This window comes from Nelumbo lutea, chromosome 2 (genome assembly GCF_056320005.1).
Source record: "Nelumbo lutea isolate HS-2025 chromosome 2, American lotus-T2T, whole genome shotgun sequence".
In the NCBI taxonomy this organism is placed as follows: domain Eukaryota; kingdom Viridiplantae; phylum Streptophyta; class Magnoliopsida; order Proteales; family Nelumbonaceae; genus Nelumbo; species Nelumbo lutea.
The window spans coordinates 63,552,533-63,571,312 of NC_142685.1; the positions used below are offsets into that span (position 1 = coordinate 63,552,533).

Sequence of the window (18,780 nt, forward strand, 5' to 3'; positions counted from 1 at the left end):
CTTGGACTCAGGTCTGTGGGATTGACTGGTTGAGTTGGACGACTGCGCAATGTGCAATTTTTAAGGTCGCATAGTTGATCATTTCATTCGTTTAATTGTTTCTAGTTTCTACTTTCTACAGGACTTGTAATCAGGATTCAGACGTTGCTTAGGGATGACAATTTTCCCCATTCCCGATGGAGACCTGATTTTCCCGACCCGATGGAGTTGGGTGTGGGGATTGTTTTGGCAGGGCGGGGACAGAGACAGGGATGAGGATTAATAGGAATCCTCAATCAGGGTCAGGGTCGAGGATGGGGATTGAAGTCCCCGCCCCACCCCGACCCTGATTATGCATATATATATTATTTATATTATATATGTTAAGTATATATTATTATATTATTTATATTATATATATCAAAATATATTTAAAAAATGTTTATAATTTAAAATATTTATTTATTTAAATAATTTTATTTTTCAAATAAATACTGTTACTTAAAAAATTTTGGAATTCGGGTCCCGCGGAAACCCATCCCCGTCGGGATCGGGGACGGAGACGGGTTTAATTTTGATAATCGGGGTCGGGGACGGCGAATATGATCCCCGCCCCGAACTCGCCCCGTTGCCATTCCAAATGCTGCTAGTCACCTCCTTGGGTGTCTGAGGCCTAGAAAGAGATCTAGAGGAGTAGAAAGATGCAGGTCATACGTACTGCAACCAGAACCCTAAGACCTTCTGCTGCTGCTTTCGTTTCTCTTTCCATTCTATCGCATCGCATCAATGGCGTTTCTCCTGAAATCTTGCTGATCAGAAGAAATCGAGGTTTTCCAGGGTACATTGCAGGATCTAGAGGTTTCTCTCAATCCGCTGCTTGTTCTTCTCCTGGTACTTTCTTGGACAAGCAGGAGGTCACCACCCGTGTTGTGGATCTTCTCAAATCCATCCCCTTCGTTGATCCTGCCAAGGTGCTCTTCATTCACTCCCTTCCTCGCTCTTTTTTTTCTTTTATTTGTTTGTTAATTGGGAACTTCTTAAGCTTTATTGATATATTTTCTTGCAATTTTGATGCAAGACTAAAACTTGATCTGATTGGATGAATCGGAACACTGGGATAGCAACTTGCTTCGTTTACACTGCATTTCGAAAATTTTGAAGTAAAAGGAAGGGAATTTTTGTTATGCCAGTATAGAGCCTAATGGTTGTCCCTATACTGTTATGGACTATAGTTGGGTTCCTTTGTTGTGCCGTGGTTTGCTTTTTGTATTTGATTTTGTTATTTGGGAGTTCCTTCTTGGTTGCCCCTGTTATATTTTGGGAACCTCTGGTGCTGACTGATTGTGTCGGAGTTTTGAATTGGGGGCTTTTGGAGTTCATGTATGCTGTTTTGTTTTGCTTTTTATTCATCTGGGGAATTCTTTTAGGTCATCTCTTTTGGTTCCCTGGTTGATAAAGGAAGCTTATTTTGGGTCCATTTTCCATTAGGATTTCCCCCATTCCCTTTTTCCTTTTGCTAGATGACATTTCACTATTTCAGGTTTCTTCCTTTCCTGGGTTTCGCCATTTTCTTGATTGTATGCATCTGTTTGTATAAGTGGGTTGGGGGAGATGTCTCTTCTTTTATCTGGTTATATTTAAGTATTAACTTCTAGAGTAAAACTTTGTTAAAATTATGCACTGACTACAAGACATAAAGCCCTAGTTTAGTAACTTCTAATCCTATTAGTATGACTGTGTTTCTTTCTCCATTTCAAATACTTCAGCCATTATTTCTGATGCTTTTACAAGGGAAACTTTGTTTTACATCCCTTCTATTTGTTTTGATATAAATGGCAAGAAAACAAAATTTTCATTGTAAACGGGACAAAAATATAGTGTAAATATTTGAGCCTTATGTAATATACTCACGTTATATCCAAAAGGTTGTGCAGTAGGCAGGCTCTGAATATCAAACAAAGAAGGCTATCTAAAATGGTACCATTAGAGCCAACACCAGCTTTGCCAGGAAGCAATAGATTGAGAAAGAAACCTACTAGCTATGAATATTTGCTCATCAAATCTAACTTTGCTCCTCCATAGCCACTTATTAAGTTACGCCTCTTATTGGGTGTTGAGCTGGGATGTTGTATTCGGTACAAAGCAGTTGTAAGGGCTCTGAGCAATGCTACAAAGATTAGAGGAACTTAATGTTGGATGAGCGAACTAAATCCACTACAAGAAAAACGTAGTTGCTGTCCTATTATTAAAGTTCAACCAAAGTTAATATCTGGGCTGTTGTGGGCTCATTGGCAGCCCAGTTGCTCATCATCATCCAAGCCTTACCCCAACTATATGGGGTTGGCAACATGACTCCTGTTTTTCTATTGCAGCACAGTTGCTGCTTTTCTGTAATTCTGTTTATTTGCTTCCTAAAGAAAAGGACAAGAAAGACAAAATTAATAATGATGGTTATGCAAGAGCTTTGATGCACAACAGTCGTAAATAACCTTTGGTGCTCTATGTTTTTTGGAGCAGGGTTTTAAGCTAATTGTTGCAGTCTGATATGTGCAGATTCTTAGTTATTATGTAAGATTGAATAAGGATGGGTACTAGGCTAACTGCTTAATTTTATCTGAGAAAGAAAGACCATTTTCACACAGTTAAATTAAAGGGATCCACTAAGAGTTTGTGATAATGAGACTCCTGCATATGAAAATAAAGTTGGATGTGTGAGATTTTTGGATAGTAGAAATATGTAAGGCAATCTTTTTATGACCTTTATGGTTGAGTAGAGTTCCTAAGTTAAGGATGCAGCTAGGGTTTATAATAGAATAGCTATAATTAAGTTCAGTGCGTTATGGAGCTGCTAATTTGGCCTATGTAATGGTGCGTGAAATAAAAGTAGGGTCTAGGGACTGCTTTTAATGGAGGCTTCATTTAGAGATTAAGAAGACATGGAACTTTTTTTTTCTTACAATTTTATCAGACCTTGACAAGGTTTGACAGTTGGACCACTCAGACTATAGTTTTCTAAATCCTAGTTTTCTGAAAGTTTCAGGACCTGAACAAGGTTTTAAATAGAAACCTTTTTTTCCTTATACTTTTATCAGACCTGGACAAGGTTGGGCAGTTGGACCACTCAGACTTCAGTTTTCTAAATCCTAGTTTTCTGAAATTTTCAGGACCCAGTAAAATGCCATTGCACAAGCAGTTCTAACCAACTTGTCTGTGTCATTGGTTTATGTATATATTATTTTGGTTATTAGTGAAATATGCAAGGAGTGTCAAACCTGGGTCATAGTTATGGAGGCAAGGGCAAAGACCATCATAACAAGAAAATATGTTCATTATTATATGCAAACATAATTAAGGGGCCGTTGCTTGGGGCAATTGTAAAATCTTGGGCGAACAAGCATGAATGTAGTTTAGAATCTGAGAATGACCACTTGTGCATAAAAGGGGGAAGATTGTAACCCATAAATTGGATGCCAATGACTTAATGACATGTTTAGTTTGTAACCCATAATAATCTGTCAAATGTATAAATTTCCTTATTTTCTTTTCAGAGGAAAAAGTTTTCTCCTTTATGATTTTAACGTACAGTTATAACTATTCTTTGCAAATGAATAAAAAGAAAGAAAAAAGAAAACTGAGACAAATTGGAGGCCCTTCACACTTTTTTTACTCTCTCAGGATTCTCAAGTGCTGTATCTGTTTCCTTAACTTCAATCATTTTCTCTTGTCTGTATTACATATGAAGTAGTAACTCTTGGTTAAATTGGTCGGACAGGTGAACCCAACAGCGAATTTCAAGGATGACTTGCAGTTGGATATGTTAGATAATGTGAAGGTAATGGTGGCAGTGGAAGAAGAATTTGCTGTGGACATCCCTGACAGTGAAGCCAACAAATTCTCTTCAGCAGCTCATCTCATCGAATACATTGCAACCCACCCACAAGCCAAATGAGGGTCCTGATCTTTCGACGGTGAAGTCCTAAACAGTATGTAATAGGTGGGTTGTTCCAATGGAAAGCCTTTTGCCTTTTTTAGAAACTTGCCTTTGAGCAATTTTGCTTTGTTTTTTTTTTTTTTTTTAATTTTATTGAGGCTCATAGCTCCGATTTTAAGAAAGTCTAGAAATGATGATATGTTTTGATCCTTTGTATGAGCATGCCATTTCATTAAACCAATGATGTTCTTTTTCCAGGATATTTTTTGTTATTATTAGCAATTGTGATTTACAAAACATTCTGTAAATAACCTATAGTAAGAACTAAGAACTGTGTGACTTTTTCCATTGAATTTTGAAACCATACCTGAATGTTATGCAATGAGTCTCCTTTGTCAGTAGTAATAGGATAACAGATGGTTGCGAGAGTAGCATCTTCTGTCATCTACGATCTACCTCGTCAGTAGGGGGCATCCCATGCATTAGAGGTCATGAATTGTGAATTCAGAGACAAGCTATGACACCTTGAGTCGTGATTTAGAGGACATAAACACATCTATGGGCATTGGACAAGCAGATAATTAACATTATCCATTTGGACTTTATCTCACTAGAGATTAAAATTCAATGGGGTTTGATTGATGAATTACATGGACAAAAACACACTTGACATGCACCATTGAAAACTGGTTTTAAAACTTCCAACAAAACTCTGTTTTAACTTGTTTATCTTCTTTTTAGCTTTGTCCCACATTGAAAGATTATTGAAACTAACTTGAGCTTTTTTTAAGTAAGAGTTTGTTTGCACTCCCTAAAGTTATAGAGTTTGCACTTGTGTGATTCGTGAGAGCCGTTTATGCTTTTAGTGTGATGACATTTTATGTGATGAGAAGTTTGCAATGACACATTAGTTGCAGATTGTGATTTTGCAAAATCACATCCTATACCATAATTTTGTGAAATCGTAAATCATAAACATTGCGAATTGCAAAATCAAAAGCCATAGGTTTTGTGAGTTGCAAAATCACAAGTCACAGATTGTGTGATTTGCAAAATTGCAAATTGCAAGATGTGTGATTTGGAAAACCACAAATAGCAAAATATGGAATCTTGTGAAATATGCAAAATCGCATATAGTTTGAACAATACATAAGGGTGCATTTGGTTTGAAGGTGGAACCATGACCGCTGACGCTTAAGCTAATCCAACGACCATGACTTAATCAGGGGTGATCAAGAGACACCACTTAAATACTAATGATCACTAACCGTTGACTAATTGAGAACAGTCACAAAGTTTAAATTCGTGGTTGTACAAAGTGGCTCTTTGAATTTACACATCCCTCTTTGGAAATCCTTCAATTTTGCTAGTTGCAGTTTTTCACCCTAAGCTCTATTGTATCTTGGAAATAAATTGCTTGTAATCCAATAGCAAATTCAATGAAATTAAATAGGGACAAATAATGTTCTAAAGGCAGTGTCTTTAGATACACTTCAGAGCTTATACTCCAAATTTTGTGACCCCTTTTTCCAACATTTACCACACCCAGAATGTTTTATCTCGGCCATGAGCATTCACAATAAGTTTGGAGTTAAAGATGAATTTGCTTGGGAGATGTGGCATTGTTAGAGCTTGAGCTTGTCCTACATGGCCGCTCGGTCAGGCCTCTTAGAGAAAAATGTAGTGTTGAGTCTCCCCCACATTGGTTAGTTAGATATAATGCTTTCATGTCTTCTTAGCTCTATTTATTTATTTATTCTTTGTTTTCTAGTATCTCTTCTTCTATTGTAGCTTGTCTATCCTTTTTTGGAGATTACATCTCCGCCCCACAATGCCCCACAGCATATTCCCGCCTTGTATTGGGAACATCTCCCCGATGATGACATCATTGGGAGTGATACTATCATTGGGAGATGCTCCTAATACAAGGCGGAGATGTGCTGTGGGGTGGCCCCTTAGAGATGTGAACTCCCTTTTTTGTGGTGGTACTTTTTTGTGAGTGTACATCCTCTTTAATTTTCTGTGTCTTGACATAGTGGAGAAAAAAAAAAAAAGAATTGCATAGATTTAAAATCATATAACAACAAAGAAAAATTAATATACATAATAATAATAATTTGATAAACTATTTCTGTGTCCTTTTTTATCTACTCATATCTCATATGCCCCCTTAATTAACCTGCAATATCTTCCACTGTTTATGCATGACTATGCTCCTTAGGGTGTGTTTGAAAGCGATGTGAAATGTCATTGATATAAAAGTACATCGATGAGGTTATACACGGAACAATAAAAAAAGCTATTATTGAGTTTGGAGAAGCATAGAGAAAAGCATTGAGTTTTTTACATGGATTTGATTGATATAGTATTTACATCGATAATCAATGTAAAACTTTACTTTTGATAAGACTTTACATCAATTTACGATGTAAAAACTTCACTCTATCCAAAGGCCAACAAATCTAAACCAATGTGGAGTTTTACATTGATCTTGATTTACATTCCATTTAAGCACTAATGATGTTTTACATGATATCTTACATCACTTCCAAATGCAGCCTTAACTTTGTACAAAAAGGCCTCCACATAACTAGCAAAATAAATCTCATGATAAATGTGTCAACCTAATTCAGTAATTGATTACAAGTGAACAGGATAAGTTGGTAGGATATGGGATCAAATACCACTCCTATCAGAGTTGGGGGTTAAGGGAAGGGGATGGGCTACCCCCATTGTGTAGCCCCATTGCCAGTGAGGGGTGGCCATGAGTCGAGCCCTTCATGAGCTATTTGAGCTTGGCTCGTGAAAAGCTCGGTTAAACTCAGTTTAAACTGAGCTTTGAGCTGAATTCGAGCTCAATATATAAGGCTTGTTTATTTATCGTCGAGCCAAGCTCAAGCTCAAGCCTAGTGAAACTTGGCTTGTGAGGCTTGCGAGCTTAATATTAAATAAATATTTTTTTATTATACATACATACATATATATATATATATAATAAAAAAATTTATTGTAAATAAAAAAATATTAATAATTTAATATAATATTTTTAGGTTTCATATATAATAATAAATAAAAATAATTTTTATAATTCTTAATTTTTTATCTAAAAAATAAAAAAATAATTATATGTATTTTTTATTTAAAAAAAAATTACTTATCGAATTCGAACTTGCGAACTATAAACCGAGCCAAGCTCGAGATCAAATCTCTATCTCGAATCAAACAGATACTATTCCTGAGAGCCGAGCTCGAATAGTCAATTATTCGGCTCGGCTCTTACTCATGGTGGTGGTGTTCGCCCCAGAGATGGCTCGCCAGGTTCATCAAGTACAAGATAACATCTTCTCCAACCGCCCGGCCAACATCGCCGTTAGGTACTTGACCTACTACCGGTCGCACATGGTCTTCGCTCACTACGGCCCCTTCTGGCGTCAGATGCGTAAGATCTTTGTCACGAAGGTGTTCAGCCGCAATCCATACGCGAATAGGTTGACTCTGTTATTCGGACTGTTGCTGGGAAAGCCGGCTCCCCTGTCGACGTCGGTGAGCTGGCACTCTCGCTCATGACAAACAACCTACCGAGCCGCTTTTGGGTCGGACATTCGTGAAGGCCAGGAGAAGTTCGTAGATATAATCCAGGAGCTCTCGAGGCACTTCGGGGCTTTCAACCTCGGCGACTTCATTCCTTGGCTTGGCCCGGTCGACTTGCAGGGATTCAGCAAGAGACTCGCCAGGGCTCGGCGGTCCCTGGACGAGTTCATCGACAGAATCATCGACGCTCACTTGGCAAAGAGGAAGAACAACAGAGCCAATGAGAGGGAGGAAGATAATGACATGGTAGATGATCTGCTTTCCTTTTATGATGAAGATGCGAAAAATGGTGAATCAGAAGATTTACAGGGATCCATCAACCTGATCAGAGACAACATCAAGGCCATTATCATGTTACATGAAGTGAAATTCAAAAGAAATTAAACGATTATTACTAAACAACAGATAATCAGATTATGTTCACGGTACATGAAGTGGAATTGAAAAGAAATTAAACGATTACTACTAAAAAACAGATTATCAGATTAGGTCACTGATTTTGTCCAGAATTTGTGTATACAATAGGATGCGATGTTTGGTGGCACCGAAACTATTGCGTCGGTAATCGAGTGGGCCATGGCAGAGATGATCAGAAGCCCAGCGGACCTGTCGAGGGTGCAACAGGAACTCGTCGACGTGGTGGGTGTGGACAGAAGAGTTCAGGATTCGGATTTTGAGAAGCTAACGTTCCTTAGGCGTGCAATAAAAGGGACACTCCGGCTCCAGCCACCTGTGCCACTCCTCCAGCACGAGACGGCGGATGACGCCGATATCGGTGGCTACGCCATCCCGAAGCAAGCGCAGGTGGTGGTTAATGCTTGGGCGATCAACCGAGACCCGGAAGCCTGGGACGAACCAGAAACGTTTAAACATTCGAGGTTTCTGAAGGAGGGAGCACCGGATTTCAAAGGAAGCAACTTCGAGTTCATACCTTTTTGCTCCGGCTGGCGTTCTTGCCCCGGTATGCAACTCGCATTGTACACGTTAGAGTTGGCAGTGGCTCATCTCCTATTCTCCTTCATTGCTTTACGTGGGAACTACCCGATGGGATGAAACTTAGCGAGCTCGACATGAATGATGTTTTCGGACTCACCCTCCCTAGAGCTGAACGACTGGTTGCCATATTGCAATTTCCCCTGTTCTGACGACCTCTGGTTATTCAGATAACCATGAATCAATTGTTCATGGTTATTGTAGATTAAAAACATATCAAGATAAAAATGTCATATTATATTAGGAAAAATGCTTGTCTCATACCCCGCCGTTTGAGGACATGCTAGGGGTGCCCAACCCGAGTCCGAACCGGCTCAGACCTAAATTTTACACGGGTTGGGATCGGACCCAAGAAATCAGGTTTTTTATATTTCGGGCCAGGCCTGAGCCTAGTCCTTAAGAAGTTTGAATTTGGCTCGAGCGCCGCCCAACTATATATTCATATGTCTATGTTAATTTTGTATACATATATACATATATATATATATATATATATATATTATACATTTATATATATATTTATTTATTTACATATATATTTTGCATATATACATATGTATATGTATGTATGTATAATTTTAAAGTGGGTTCATTGACTAATCTGAGCCCGGTCTGGTCCTGAGTCCAATCCAAATGCATCAAATTACAATGCAGACTAGGCTTGGATTGAAAATATCAGGCTTGAGTTCGGACTCAGTCTGGGATTGGGCCTTAAATTAAAATTTTAGAATCAGGCCCGAATTAACCATAAACCTGCGCAATCTGCCTGACTTGCACCCTTAGTACATGCATCCTAGCAAAAGACATTTATATAATAAATTTAAGGTTTAGGATTAAAGTTTAAGGATTTAAGGGTTTAGCTTTAGAGTCCACTTTTGCTACGACGATGTACACTATGTCCCACACTTTGTTGAACCATAACTCAAAGGTATTGTCTTCGTGTCTTGAGCAGATTATGCATGATGGAATGCGTAAATGGCAACTTTCTAGTTACAACTCATAAAATTTGAAAATATCCATAATATCCTCCACAAGACAATACTCAAAATATTTTTTGATCATTAACAAACCCTTTTAATTTATTATTTTATTTTAAACTATATGAACTACCTTTTACAATTTTCAATTATCAAATTGTTCCCTACTTTTTTTTAAAGAACTTATTTTACCCATACTCATCCAAGCCAATTTTACTCATAAAACAAATATACTCATCCACATAGAGATAAGTCTTAGAGGAACATTGGGGAGATTTGATACTACATTTGAGGCTAAGGTACCATTAGCCCAAGGTATTAAGTCTTAGGGTTGGACCTAGGTTGATCCTCGGCCCAACCCAACCGGCCCAAGACTTATTGAGTCCAAAAAGAAGTTTTGAATCTAAGATTCTCTTGTTGATATTTTATTTTACCTTTTGGAGAAAATGTTCCACTCAGCCACTTTTTTTTTTTTGTAATCAAATGAAGACTTTCATTGATACTAAGGGGGCCTTCTTATTTTTTTGGATATTGAGAGGGGGAAAATTGCTCAATGGGATTTTGATTCCCATTGATCAAGAAATCCATATTCTTTTTTCAGTAGCGGTGTAAATCTCTTCCATTTTCTGTATTTTTTCTTATTTTCTTTTGTTTTAAAAATATAAAAATGTAATTATTGCTAATTTTGATTGGATCAATAAAGTTCTACACTATTTAAAGAGAGAGGGAAATAGTAAAATAACATAATAAAGTAAAATATTAATAAATCAAATAATCTAAAATTGAGGTTAAACAATCACACATAAAACAAAAAATATGAAAATTTTATTTTAAAAATTATTAATTTAAAAATCCACTAAACTTCCACTTAAAAATAAAAACTATTAACCAAACTTAGTAAAAATTAAAATATATTTATCTTTTCTTTCCTTAAAATGTTAATTAAAAACATTTCAATTCCACTTAAAAATCAAACTTAATAAACACTAATAAAAATAAGAAATTTAAATACAACAAATATTAATTCATAGTTTAAATAATATTATGACTTAAACATGGGTTTGATATATTGCATATAGAACCCATGTTCTAATTTTGTATTTTGTTTTATTTATTCTTTTTATTTTATTAGATAACTTTATATTAATGTATTTTTAATTAATTGATGATATTGCTAAAATTAATAATTTTTATGAGTTGAGACCTTAATTGTTTATATAAAACAAAGGGCCCAATATATATGATATAGAAATAAAAATAATGAAAATTAAAACTGTAGAACCTGTTTTATCACTCAGGCCAAGAAAACAAGCTAAACAGGTCTATGTTGACCCATATTCAAAATTGGTTCCGGTTCATCTAGAAACCTGTAACGTGTGATACTGATACACGATAGTGATACAACATATTTTAATGCATAATAATAATAATAATAATAATATGAAAAATAATAAAATAAACAATTTCCATTTTGTATAAAAATTGATTAAAATAATAAAACTTAGCCCAGATCTACATGAAGCCCAACCTAGCTAAACCTACAAATTTCTAGGCTCACACAACTATTTTTTTCTAAGCTAGGTCTAGCTTAGATCTATACCGAGCCCACACATAATGGAGGCAGTAGAGACTTATAAATTACTAAAATTAATAAAAATATTATATTTTAGCAAGTTTTATAACTTAGCCCAACCCAACTAGACCTATACATTTTCAAGCTCAAGCAATTATTTTCTTTTGAGCTAGGTCTTGCTCAAATTTGCACCAAGCCCATACACAATGTGGGTAGTAGAACTGTAAATAGATTAAATTCAAATCATGTCTAGCTATATCCACATGAACATCCAATTATGAAATTTTTAGATTTGTATCCACATCTGATTATTATGTTGGATTTCAAATTTTAAAGTATATATGTATAATAAATGCATATAAATATAAAATATTAAATTTATTAGTTATAAACTTTATATAATAACACAATATCTATATGTATACATAAACTTTATTAATTATACTACATATATATAAAACAATAATTTTTATTAGATGCTGATTTTAATCAAATTGGGTGGGGGTTAAATCCACATTCATTTGAATTATTAATTAGTTATATGCATATATGGTAAATATTATTATGTAATATTTAGGTAACACATTTAGGGCGCATTCGGTATCGCTGAACACTGATCTCTGAATGGTCACCGTACGCGTTTAGCGATTTTGTAACTGTTCGATTACTCTTACCGCTGAACATTATAAAGCTTTAAATGCAAAGTATGGTCTAGATGATCAGTGAATTTATTCGCTGACCATTGGACGATTTTACCCTTTTTGAATGTTAAAAGCATATGACCATTGGTACTTAAAGGATAATATTATTAATTAATAAATAATTAATAATAACTACTTAATAATAATATTATTAATTAATGAATGAATAATTATGTCTTAATAAATAATATTATTAATAACGCATAATAATAATATTAATATCAATTCATTAATGACTAATTAGTACTTAATGTTATTAACAATTAATAATCAATAATAATATTATATAGTATTATACATTTTTTCATAATATTAATAATCAGTAATGCGTAAATTAACAATAATTGAAATTAATTAATAACAAAATTATTGGATATGAATAATTTTAATAAATAATTAATAATATTAGTTATTAATAATAGTCAATTAATAAATAATAATAATTATTATAATAATTTATTAATAATAATTAATTAATTAAGTAATAACAATTATACAAATAATTACTTAACAATGAATTAATAATTAATAATAAATTTAATATGATTTAACCATAATTAGTAATAAATAATAATTATTAAATATTAATTAGTAATAGTTAGCAATAATAATTGTTAATTACGAATAATAGTAATAATAATGAATTAATAAGAATAATTATTATTAATTATTAATTAATTAGTAATAATTAGTGATAATAATAATTAATAATAATTCTTATTATTAATTAATAGTAATTAAAAATAATAATAATTAGTAATAATTATAATTATAATTAATCAATAGTAATTTTTAATAATATTAATTATTAATTAATAGTAATTATTAATATTAATAATTAATATTATCACTAATTATTACTAATTAATAATTATTTATTAATAATTAGTAATGATAATTAGTTAATAATAATAATAATAATAATAACAATAATAATAATCAATTATTAATTGTATTATTTAGCAATAATCATTTATGAATAACTATTAATCATTATACTGATTTTTAATATTATTTTTTATTGAATTACATAAAAAACAAAAAATTCTTAGATATAGGGTTAAAATGGATATTTCATAATTTTTAGAATTAAGAATTCAGAGTTTAGAACAATATTCTTTCCATTCAGGGTTCAGAGTTAAGAAAAATTCACCAATACCAATATACCTCTTAATGTAATTATTGCACTTTCATATGTCAGACTTCAGAGCAAACGAACAGGTCCTTAATATATATAAATATATATGCTATACTTTTTTAAATAAACCAAAATTAACTAAAAATTTTAGTTTGTAAAAAAATAATAGTTTTATTATACTTAACATGAGTAAGGCCATGCCTTAGGCCCAAACAAATATTATTACACTTGAGGTGTGGGTCGGGCTAGGCCAGGCAACCGTAAAATCTATTAATACACTATCAAAATTTGCCCCAAGATCTGTTATTTATTTTTTTTGTTTTGGTTCATTGGGTTGCACATGGGGGTATGCCCCATAGCTCCTTCTATTTCAATATTATCTAAAAATAGTTTAAAACCCAAAAATAATGCATGCATGGGTTGCACTAGGAGTGAGCATGGGTCAGTTTTGTTTAGTTCCATGGCAAAACTTGAACCCGCCCTATAGGGGTCGGTTCCAGGTTTTTGGAATCGAAACCTACCCTTTGAAGGCCGGTTATAAGGTTGGTTCCAGGGTCTACCTGTGGAATCTGTTCTTTCTTTACTCCCCCTTCAAAAAAAAAAAGGAAAAAAAAAAAGAAAAGAAAATAAAAGAAGAGGAAAAAAAAGAAGCATGCTCTTTAAAAACTTGATATTCAATAAATATAATATATAATTTAAAACTTATATTATCTTTATTGATTAATTTAGTAACTTAATATATAGAACATCACTATATGGTTCAAAACTTATGATTTAAATTTAAATTTTGTAAATACTACCTTTTACATTACTTATTGACACATTCAATTCAAATATTAAAATGAAAACAAATGATCAAATAACTTAAGTAACTAAATGTTCAAGTGAGACCATATAGCCTTTGTAACCATGAGTGCTTGGGTTTATTTCAAGGCAAGTTCATTTCCAAGGCAAGATCCACCAAGGCCAACCAAGGTTGGTTCGAGTAGGGTAAACTCCTAGACCCTAGAACCGACTTGAGTGGGGGTTGGTTCCAAGAATTTGGAACCAGACCCTACCTTGTAATAGATTGGATAGGGTTGGTTCAAGGCTGGTTTGAGGTTCGGATCCATTTGATTTCGGGTAGAGCCTACCCATTTGCTCACCCCTAGGTTGCACTTAGTTTGTTTTATCCAATTACGAGTATCGCAATGCGTACAGCTTAGGTGGGTTGGGTTAGGATGAGGATCAATCCAAGTCTAATCCAAAGTCTTAAACCTTGAGTTTGGGCTTAGATTAATTTAATTATGACTAAAAAATGTTAACTTTAGATTAATTTAATTATGACTATAGCCTAATTTAATATATTTATTAACATTTAAGTATTACAAATATTTGAGCGATATTTACAAAAAATTATAACATTTAATCATTAATGAAGTAAACTAAATAAAATAGAACACAAACAGATAATATAAAAAAAATAACTATTTTATTAAGTAATTAGCAATAATTTGTTATTTTTGTTAAAAACATTAAAATAATTAATCCAAATTAATAAATTACTAAATTACTAAATAATTTTTGTAACAAATTATTAAAACAAAGGTTTAATTATTTTAAATAACATCACATTACTTCCATAATTATAAGTTTTGATTATTTAACTTTTCCTCGATAAATTCCATGCATCACACAGGACTAATTTATTATAAAAAAACTTAACCCTAAATCATAAAATTTTCTGTAAAAAGCAAAATTAATTTAAGAAGGCAGAGAGATTATTATTAGGGTTGGTCATCATTATTAGTTTCAGGCTAAATTATATCACGAATGGGATGTTGGAACCATCACCATTTATACCTAGTGCACGTTGGTGCTGACTGCCCTTCATTTTTTACTGTAGAAAGCATATATTGCATCCTTATGCCTACCTGTTGTTCTAAGTATACATGATGGTTTCAGTTCCATAATAAGATTGGTACATGAAAGAATAAGACCGCCATTCAAGATTTAAGTTCAAAGACAATTAGTAGGATCACTTCCTGGATGTTACCACTTACCACATCCTAGGAAGTCACCTCTTATGTGGGTCATGTCCCCAAGGGTATACCGATCAAACAGCTCTCAACGTTGAGGTGCATGATGACTAAAACCATGGCCTAACAGTCCATCTGTTATGTGTTTGGAGTTTGGAGAGAGAGAGAAAGAATTAATATTATAAAACCGATTCAAAGCTGTTGGCTGGTTAGTTCATGAAGCTCTTTCATGTATGTATAGGTGGGGATGTGCTGTGAGACATTGTGGGGCGGAAATGTGAATTCATCTTATGTAACTCCTTCTGTTTTATTAAAAAATTTCTAATAATAGAAATAATTTTGCCTCTGGTTTTTGGGTGAGTAATTCTCAACCATTTAGTGCAAATGAATCAACCCGTGACATTATAAATATTTAAATGGATCAGCAGTTGACTAACTAATTCAATGTATGGAGTCAGGTGTTAAATGGAAAGGAATAGGTAACCGGTTCTTGGGTTGAGTGGTTCGACCATTCAGGTCAATGACAGTTTTAAAATCATGGACCTAATCCAATTAGCCAACAAGAAGAGATTCGGACCCAAGAAACGAGGTTCACGAGGCTTGATTTATTGACCCTTTTGCCCCTATGGCACTCATCCACGTATGCAAAAAACCGTCAAAGATTTTAAAGAAAACACAACCAACATTCAACAGACATAATGTTCACATTAACCATTCACAACCCATGAGGCAGGCCAACTTGGAAAAGCAATAATATCCATTACACCCTCAAAATAGGAAAACGTAACTTACTCAAAGCATTATTATTATAAAGCGTAAAAACAAAAGAACCATAATAGATGGTGCAACATTGGAAATCGTGGGGGCAAAACAGTCCTTTTCTACGCATGCATTAACCCCATTAACAGCTCCTCTAATACAAGAATTCGAGGCCCAACTAACGAGGCTCACCACCACACGGCGCACACGTCAATCAAATTACCAAATTTATCACCAGCCCCAACTTATCAATATCCATATGGGCAAAATAGTGCATCAACCGTATTTGGCAAAAACTACAAATATAATTATCAAAAAGAAGTATATATAATTGTCAAAAAGGGTTATTAACTATTAAGGAAAGAATAAAATGATGTATAAAACAAGAGGGTGTCAAGAAAATTGTCAATTATACCCTCAATCCATCAAACTGTCATATGGGCAAAAGCGTCCAATACCTACTAAGGACAAGCTAGAATGCATTAGCCGGGAAAATAGATAAATGAAGAAAAAGGGTGTAAAAAATGATAGAGAGAGGGGGGTGGGGGCGAGGGGAAGAGGAACAGATTAATAAGTTGAAGCAAATAGCAGTAAAAAAAACAAAAGAGCATCAATGATGGGGTGGAGGTGATGATGGGGTGCGTCGGTTCGAGCCAATCCAACCATCATTGCGAATCTTGGGACGGCCGAGCCCACCATCATTTAGTAAAACCAAACCCTGCATAGAAAATTCCAAGAATACCCCATGGAATGACGAGAGTACCCCCACTGCAGCCACCATCATCACATGACGGCACCCATCCATCCACCTTCTCCACAGAGAGAGAGAGAGAGAGAGAGTCCTCTCAGTCCAGTCTTCACAAAGGCGCAAAGCCAGCGGCCATTTAGGCCAACCAGCCACAGCCATCATCATACAACATTAAATCTTCGCCCCTTCCGGCCGCCTTCCGTGCCTTGACATGCATGATTGATGGTGGCAGATGAACGGGGCAATGTCTCCTCCCCCACTACTCCCTTCCTCTATATATATTCTTTCCAATTCCTCATCCCATACAATTCATCACTCACAACTCTTCCTTTCTCTTTCCTTCTCTTTTTCTACTAATTCTACTACACACAGCATTCCACGACCAAGGTCTCATCTTCTAAGTTCTAACCATCCCAAAAGGGTGATCTTTTCTCAAAAGCTAAAGAAGGACCCCACCCCCCTCTCTTCTTGCTTTTTTCTTTCTTTTTGCATCAAGGTTACTTCTGTAGTGCTATGAAAGGATTTTGTTATTTTGGGTTCCTGTTTTTCTTCTATGTTTCTCCACACTCCACAACCAATTGCACGCCTTCTCCTTTTTATGTTATCGTGGAGATATCGTTTTGAAAGAAAGCTTTAAGTGTGGTCTCCATACGTGAGTTTCTGTTTGAGTGAATTGAATTGAGTCTGGGGTTTCTTTTCTTGGTTAGTTTTCTATTGTTTCTTTGTTGTGCATAGGCCCGCTTTGCTTTCCTTTTTCTAGGTATGGCAATGGAAGATCTTAGAACGATAAGTTTAATGTTGGAAGCTTGGAATATTTTTCCACCCAATTGGGCTTCCTTCTTTTTTCTTTCCTTTTCTTTTTTACGTTGGTTAATTCCTTTTCTATCTCTGAGGCAAGAATTGCAATATACTTGTGTTTGCAGAGGCTTAGCTTGGTTTTGAGCTTACACCCTGTTTTCTTACAAACTTTATTCTTTACTTCACTGTAAAGGGAGTGCTTTAAATCAGTGCAAGTCTGGAGGAGTGTCACCTCTTTTATTCTAACTCTCTGTTTTCAGGCAACTCTGTTTCATTTGCTACACCAACTTCTTTCCAACTCTGTTCTTACCCCTTACCATATATTGTTCTTTCGTGGAAGCCTATTGGGGTGTAGTGTAACTGAGACTGTGCATTTCTGTTATTTGGTTGGTTATCTATTTTGCAATTGAAACACTTCAATTCTTCAAGTACTTGGTCATAGTTTGTTTGGGTTTAAATTGGATTTATTCATCTTCCTCTCTTAAAAGAATAAGCAGAGGGCCTTCTCTATTAAAGTTTGTTTCGATTCTGTAGTGTACTTTTTCTTATAAAATCAGTTTATTTCTTCAAGAGCTAGTGTAACAGTGGTTTTCTCTGTTTTTTTCCTGTAATAACAATGTAAAAGATACTCTCTTATATACTATTCTCTGTTTACTGTTTTGGTTACAGACACTTTGCATAGTCATGGAAAGGATCAACTCAAGGCTATACCTGCAGAACTGCTACATAATCCAAGAGAATGAGAGGCTAAGAAGGAAAGCTCAGCTTCTCAACCAGGAGAATCAGGCTCTGTTATCTGAGCTGAAGAAGCAGAAGCTGGCCAATGCAAACGCCAAACCCAGCCCAAGCCTTATCCCAGACCTCAACCTCAGTTCCACCTCCAGTCCGAATACAACTAATCCCAGCAAACCCTGATAGTTTCTGGTGGATGCTGTCATTCTGACCCCTTTTTTGTGTTGCGACATAGGAGTCAAAAAGGAATAGTAGATCCAGTTTCTAGTATCTTTTGCTCCACCAGAGTACTACTTATTACCAACCCCTGTCTCCTTCTAATTATGTCTTCTTTCTGAATTCTGGTGTTGAGCTGATGAAATGCAGACATATAAAGTTGTACCAGAGAGGCAAAAGGAATATAATATTTTTATATGGTCTTAAATTGAAGTATCTGTTCTCAGATTTTATTATCTTCTCTCTTTTACTTTTATCTTCTACTCACACTACACGTTTAAGATTGATTAAGTGGTTAAAACAAGGGCATCATCTCCATATATAACAGTCGAATTTCTATATGGAATTAAGGAAAATGAATGATGGTTACATGGTTCCTGGCATTGGAATCATTGAATCCAAACCATTCACTTGGTATCAATAGGAAGATCATATATGGTCCAATTGTTGTGGCTTTGCTTTCAGAATTTGGTCCATCTAGTGGAGGTTTTGGGCTACAAAATATTTTGAAATGAAGACAAAACCGACTAGAGTGATCTGCAGCCCCTCAAATAGTCCTTTTTTCTCAATTTTTTCTTTGAAGCATGGGATCTAACAAAGGTTTTTCTATGGAGATCGTGTCCACA

At 34.7% G+C, this 18,780-nt stretch overlaps 2 protein-coding genes and 1 pseudogene across 6 annotated transcripts; all 3 read left to right on the top strand.

The window, feature by feature from the left end:
- The first annotated feature begins 457 nt into the window (after nucleotides 1–457).
- LOC148871164 (acyl carrier protein 2, mitochondrial-like) lies at nucleotides 458–4,263 on the top strand. Its single transcript, XM_088971893.1, has 2 exons — nucleotides 458–950; nucleotides 3,752–4,263. Exons 1-2 carry the CDS (start codon nucleotides 681–683, stop codon nucleotides 3,926–3,928), a joined length of 447 nt encoding a protein of 148 aa, XP_088828019.1. The 5' UTR covers nucleotides 458–680; the 3' UTR covers nucleotides 3,929–4,263.
- Nucleotides 4,264–5,476: 1,213 nt separating this feature from the next.
- On the top strand, nucleotides 5,477–8,646 carry LOC148871165 (cytochrome P450 84A1 pseudogene; annotated as a pseudogene).
- A 7,413-nt stretch (nucleotides 8,647–16,059) lies between these two features.
- On the top strand, nucleotides 16,060–18,367 carry LOC148871166 (protein LITTLE ZIPPER 4-like). 5 transcript variants are annotated; one of them, XM_088971932.1, is made up of 2 exons: nucleotides 16,060–16,904; nucleotides 17,876–18,367. In XM_088971932.1, the coding sequence occupies exons 1-2, from the start codon at nucleotides 16,641–16,643 to the stop codon at nucleotides 18,119–18,121; spliced, it is 510 nt and encodes a 169-aa protein (XP_088828058.1). In that variant the 5' UTR covers nucleotides 16,060–16,640; the 3' UTR covers nucleotides 18,122–18,367. The 5 variants fall into 5 exon arrangements, with proteins under 5 accessions (XP_088828058.1, XP_088828059.1, XP_088828061.1 ...); XM_088971933.1 differs by having other exon boundaries at nucleotides 16,060–16,829; XM_088971935.1 differs by lacking the exon at nucleotides 16,060–16,904 and adding an exon at nucleotides 16,935–17,060.
- Nucleotides 18,368–18,780: the final 413 nt, after the last annotated feature.

Excerpts from the sequence above, each read along its gene's own strand:
- LOC148871166 (XM_088971932.1), top strand. The coding sequence starts at position 16,641 with ATGAACGGGGCAATGTCTCCTCCCCCACTACTCCCTTCCTCTATATAT. Across the intron at positions 16,905-17,875 it reads TTCTTTCTTTTTGCATCAAG|ACACTTTGCATAGTCATGGA; the intron begins GTTACTTCTGTA and ends TTTTGGTTACAG.
- LOC148871164 (XM_088971893.1), top strand. The coding sequence starts at position 681 with ATGCAGGTCATACGTACTGCAACCAGAACCCTAAGACCTTCTGCTGCT. Across the intron at positions 951-3,751 it reads CCTTCGTTGATCCTGCCAAG|GTGAACCCAACAGCGAATTT; the intron begins GTGCTCTTCATT and ends TTGGTCGGACAG.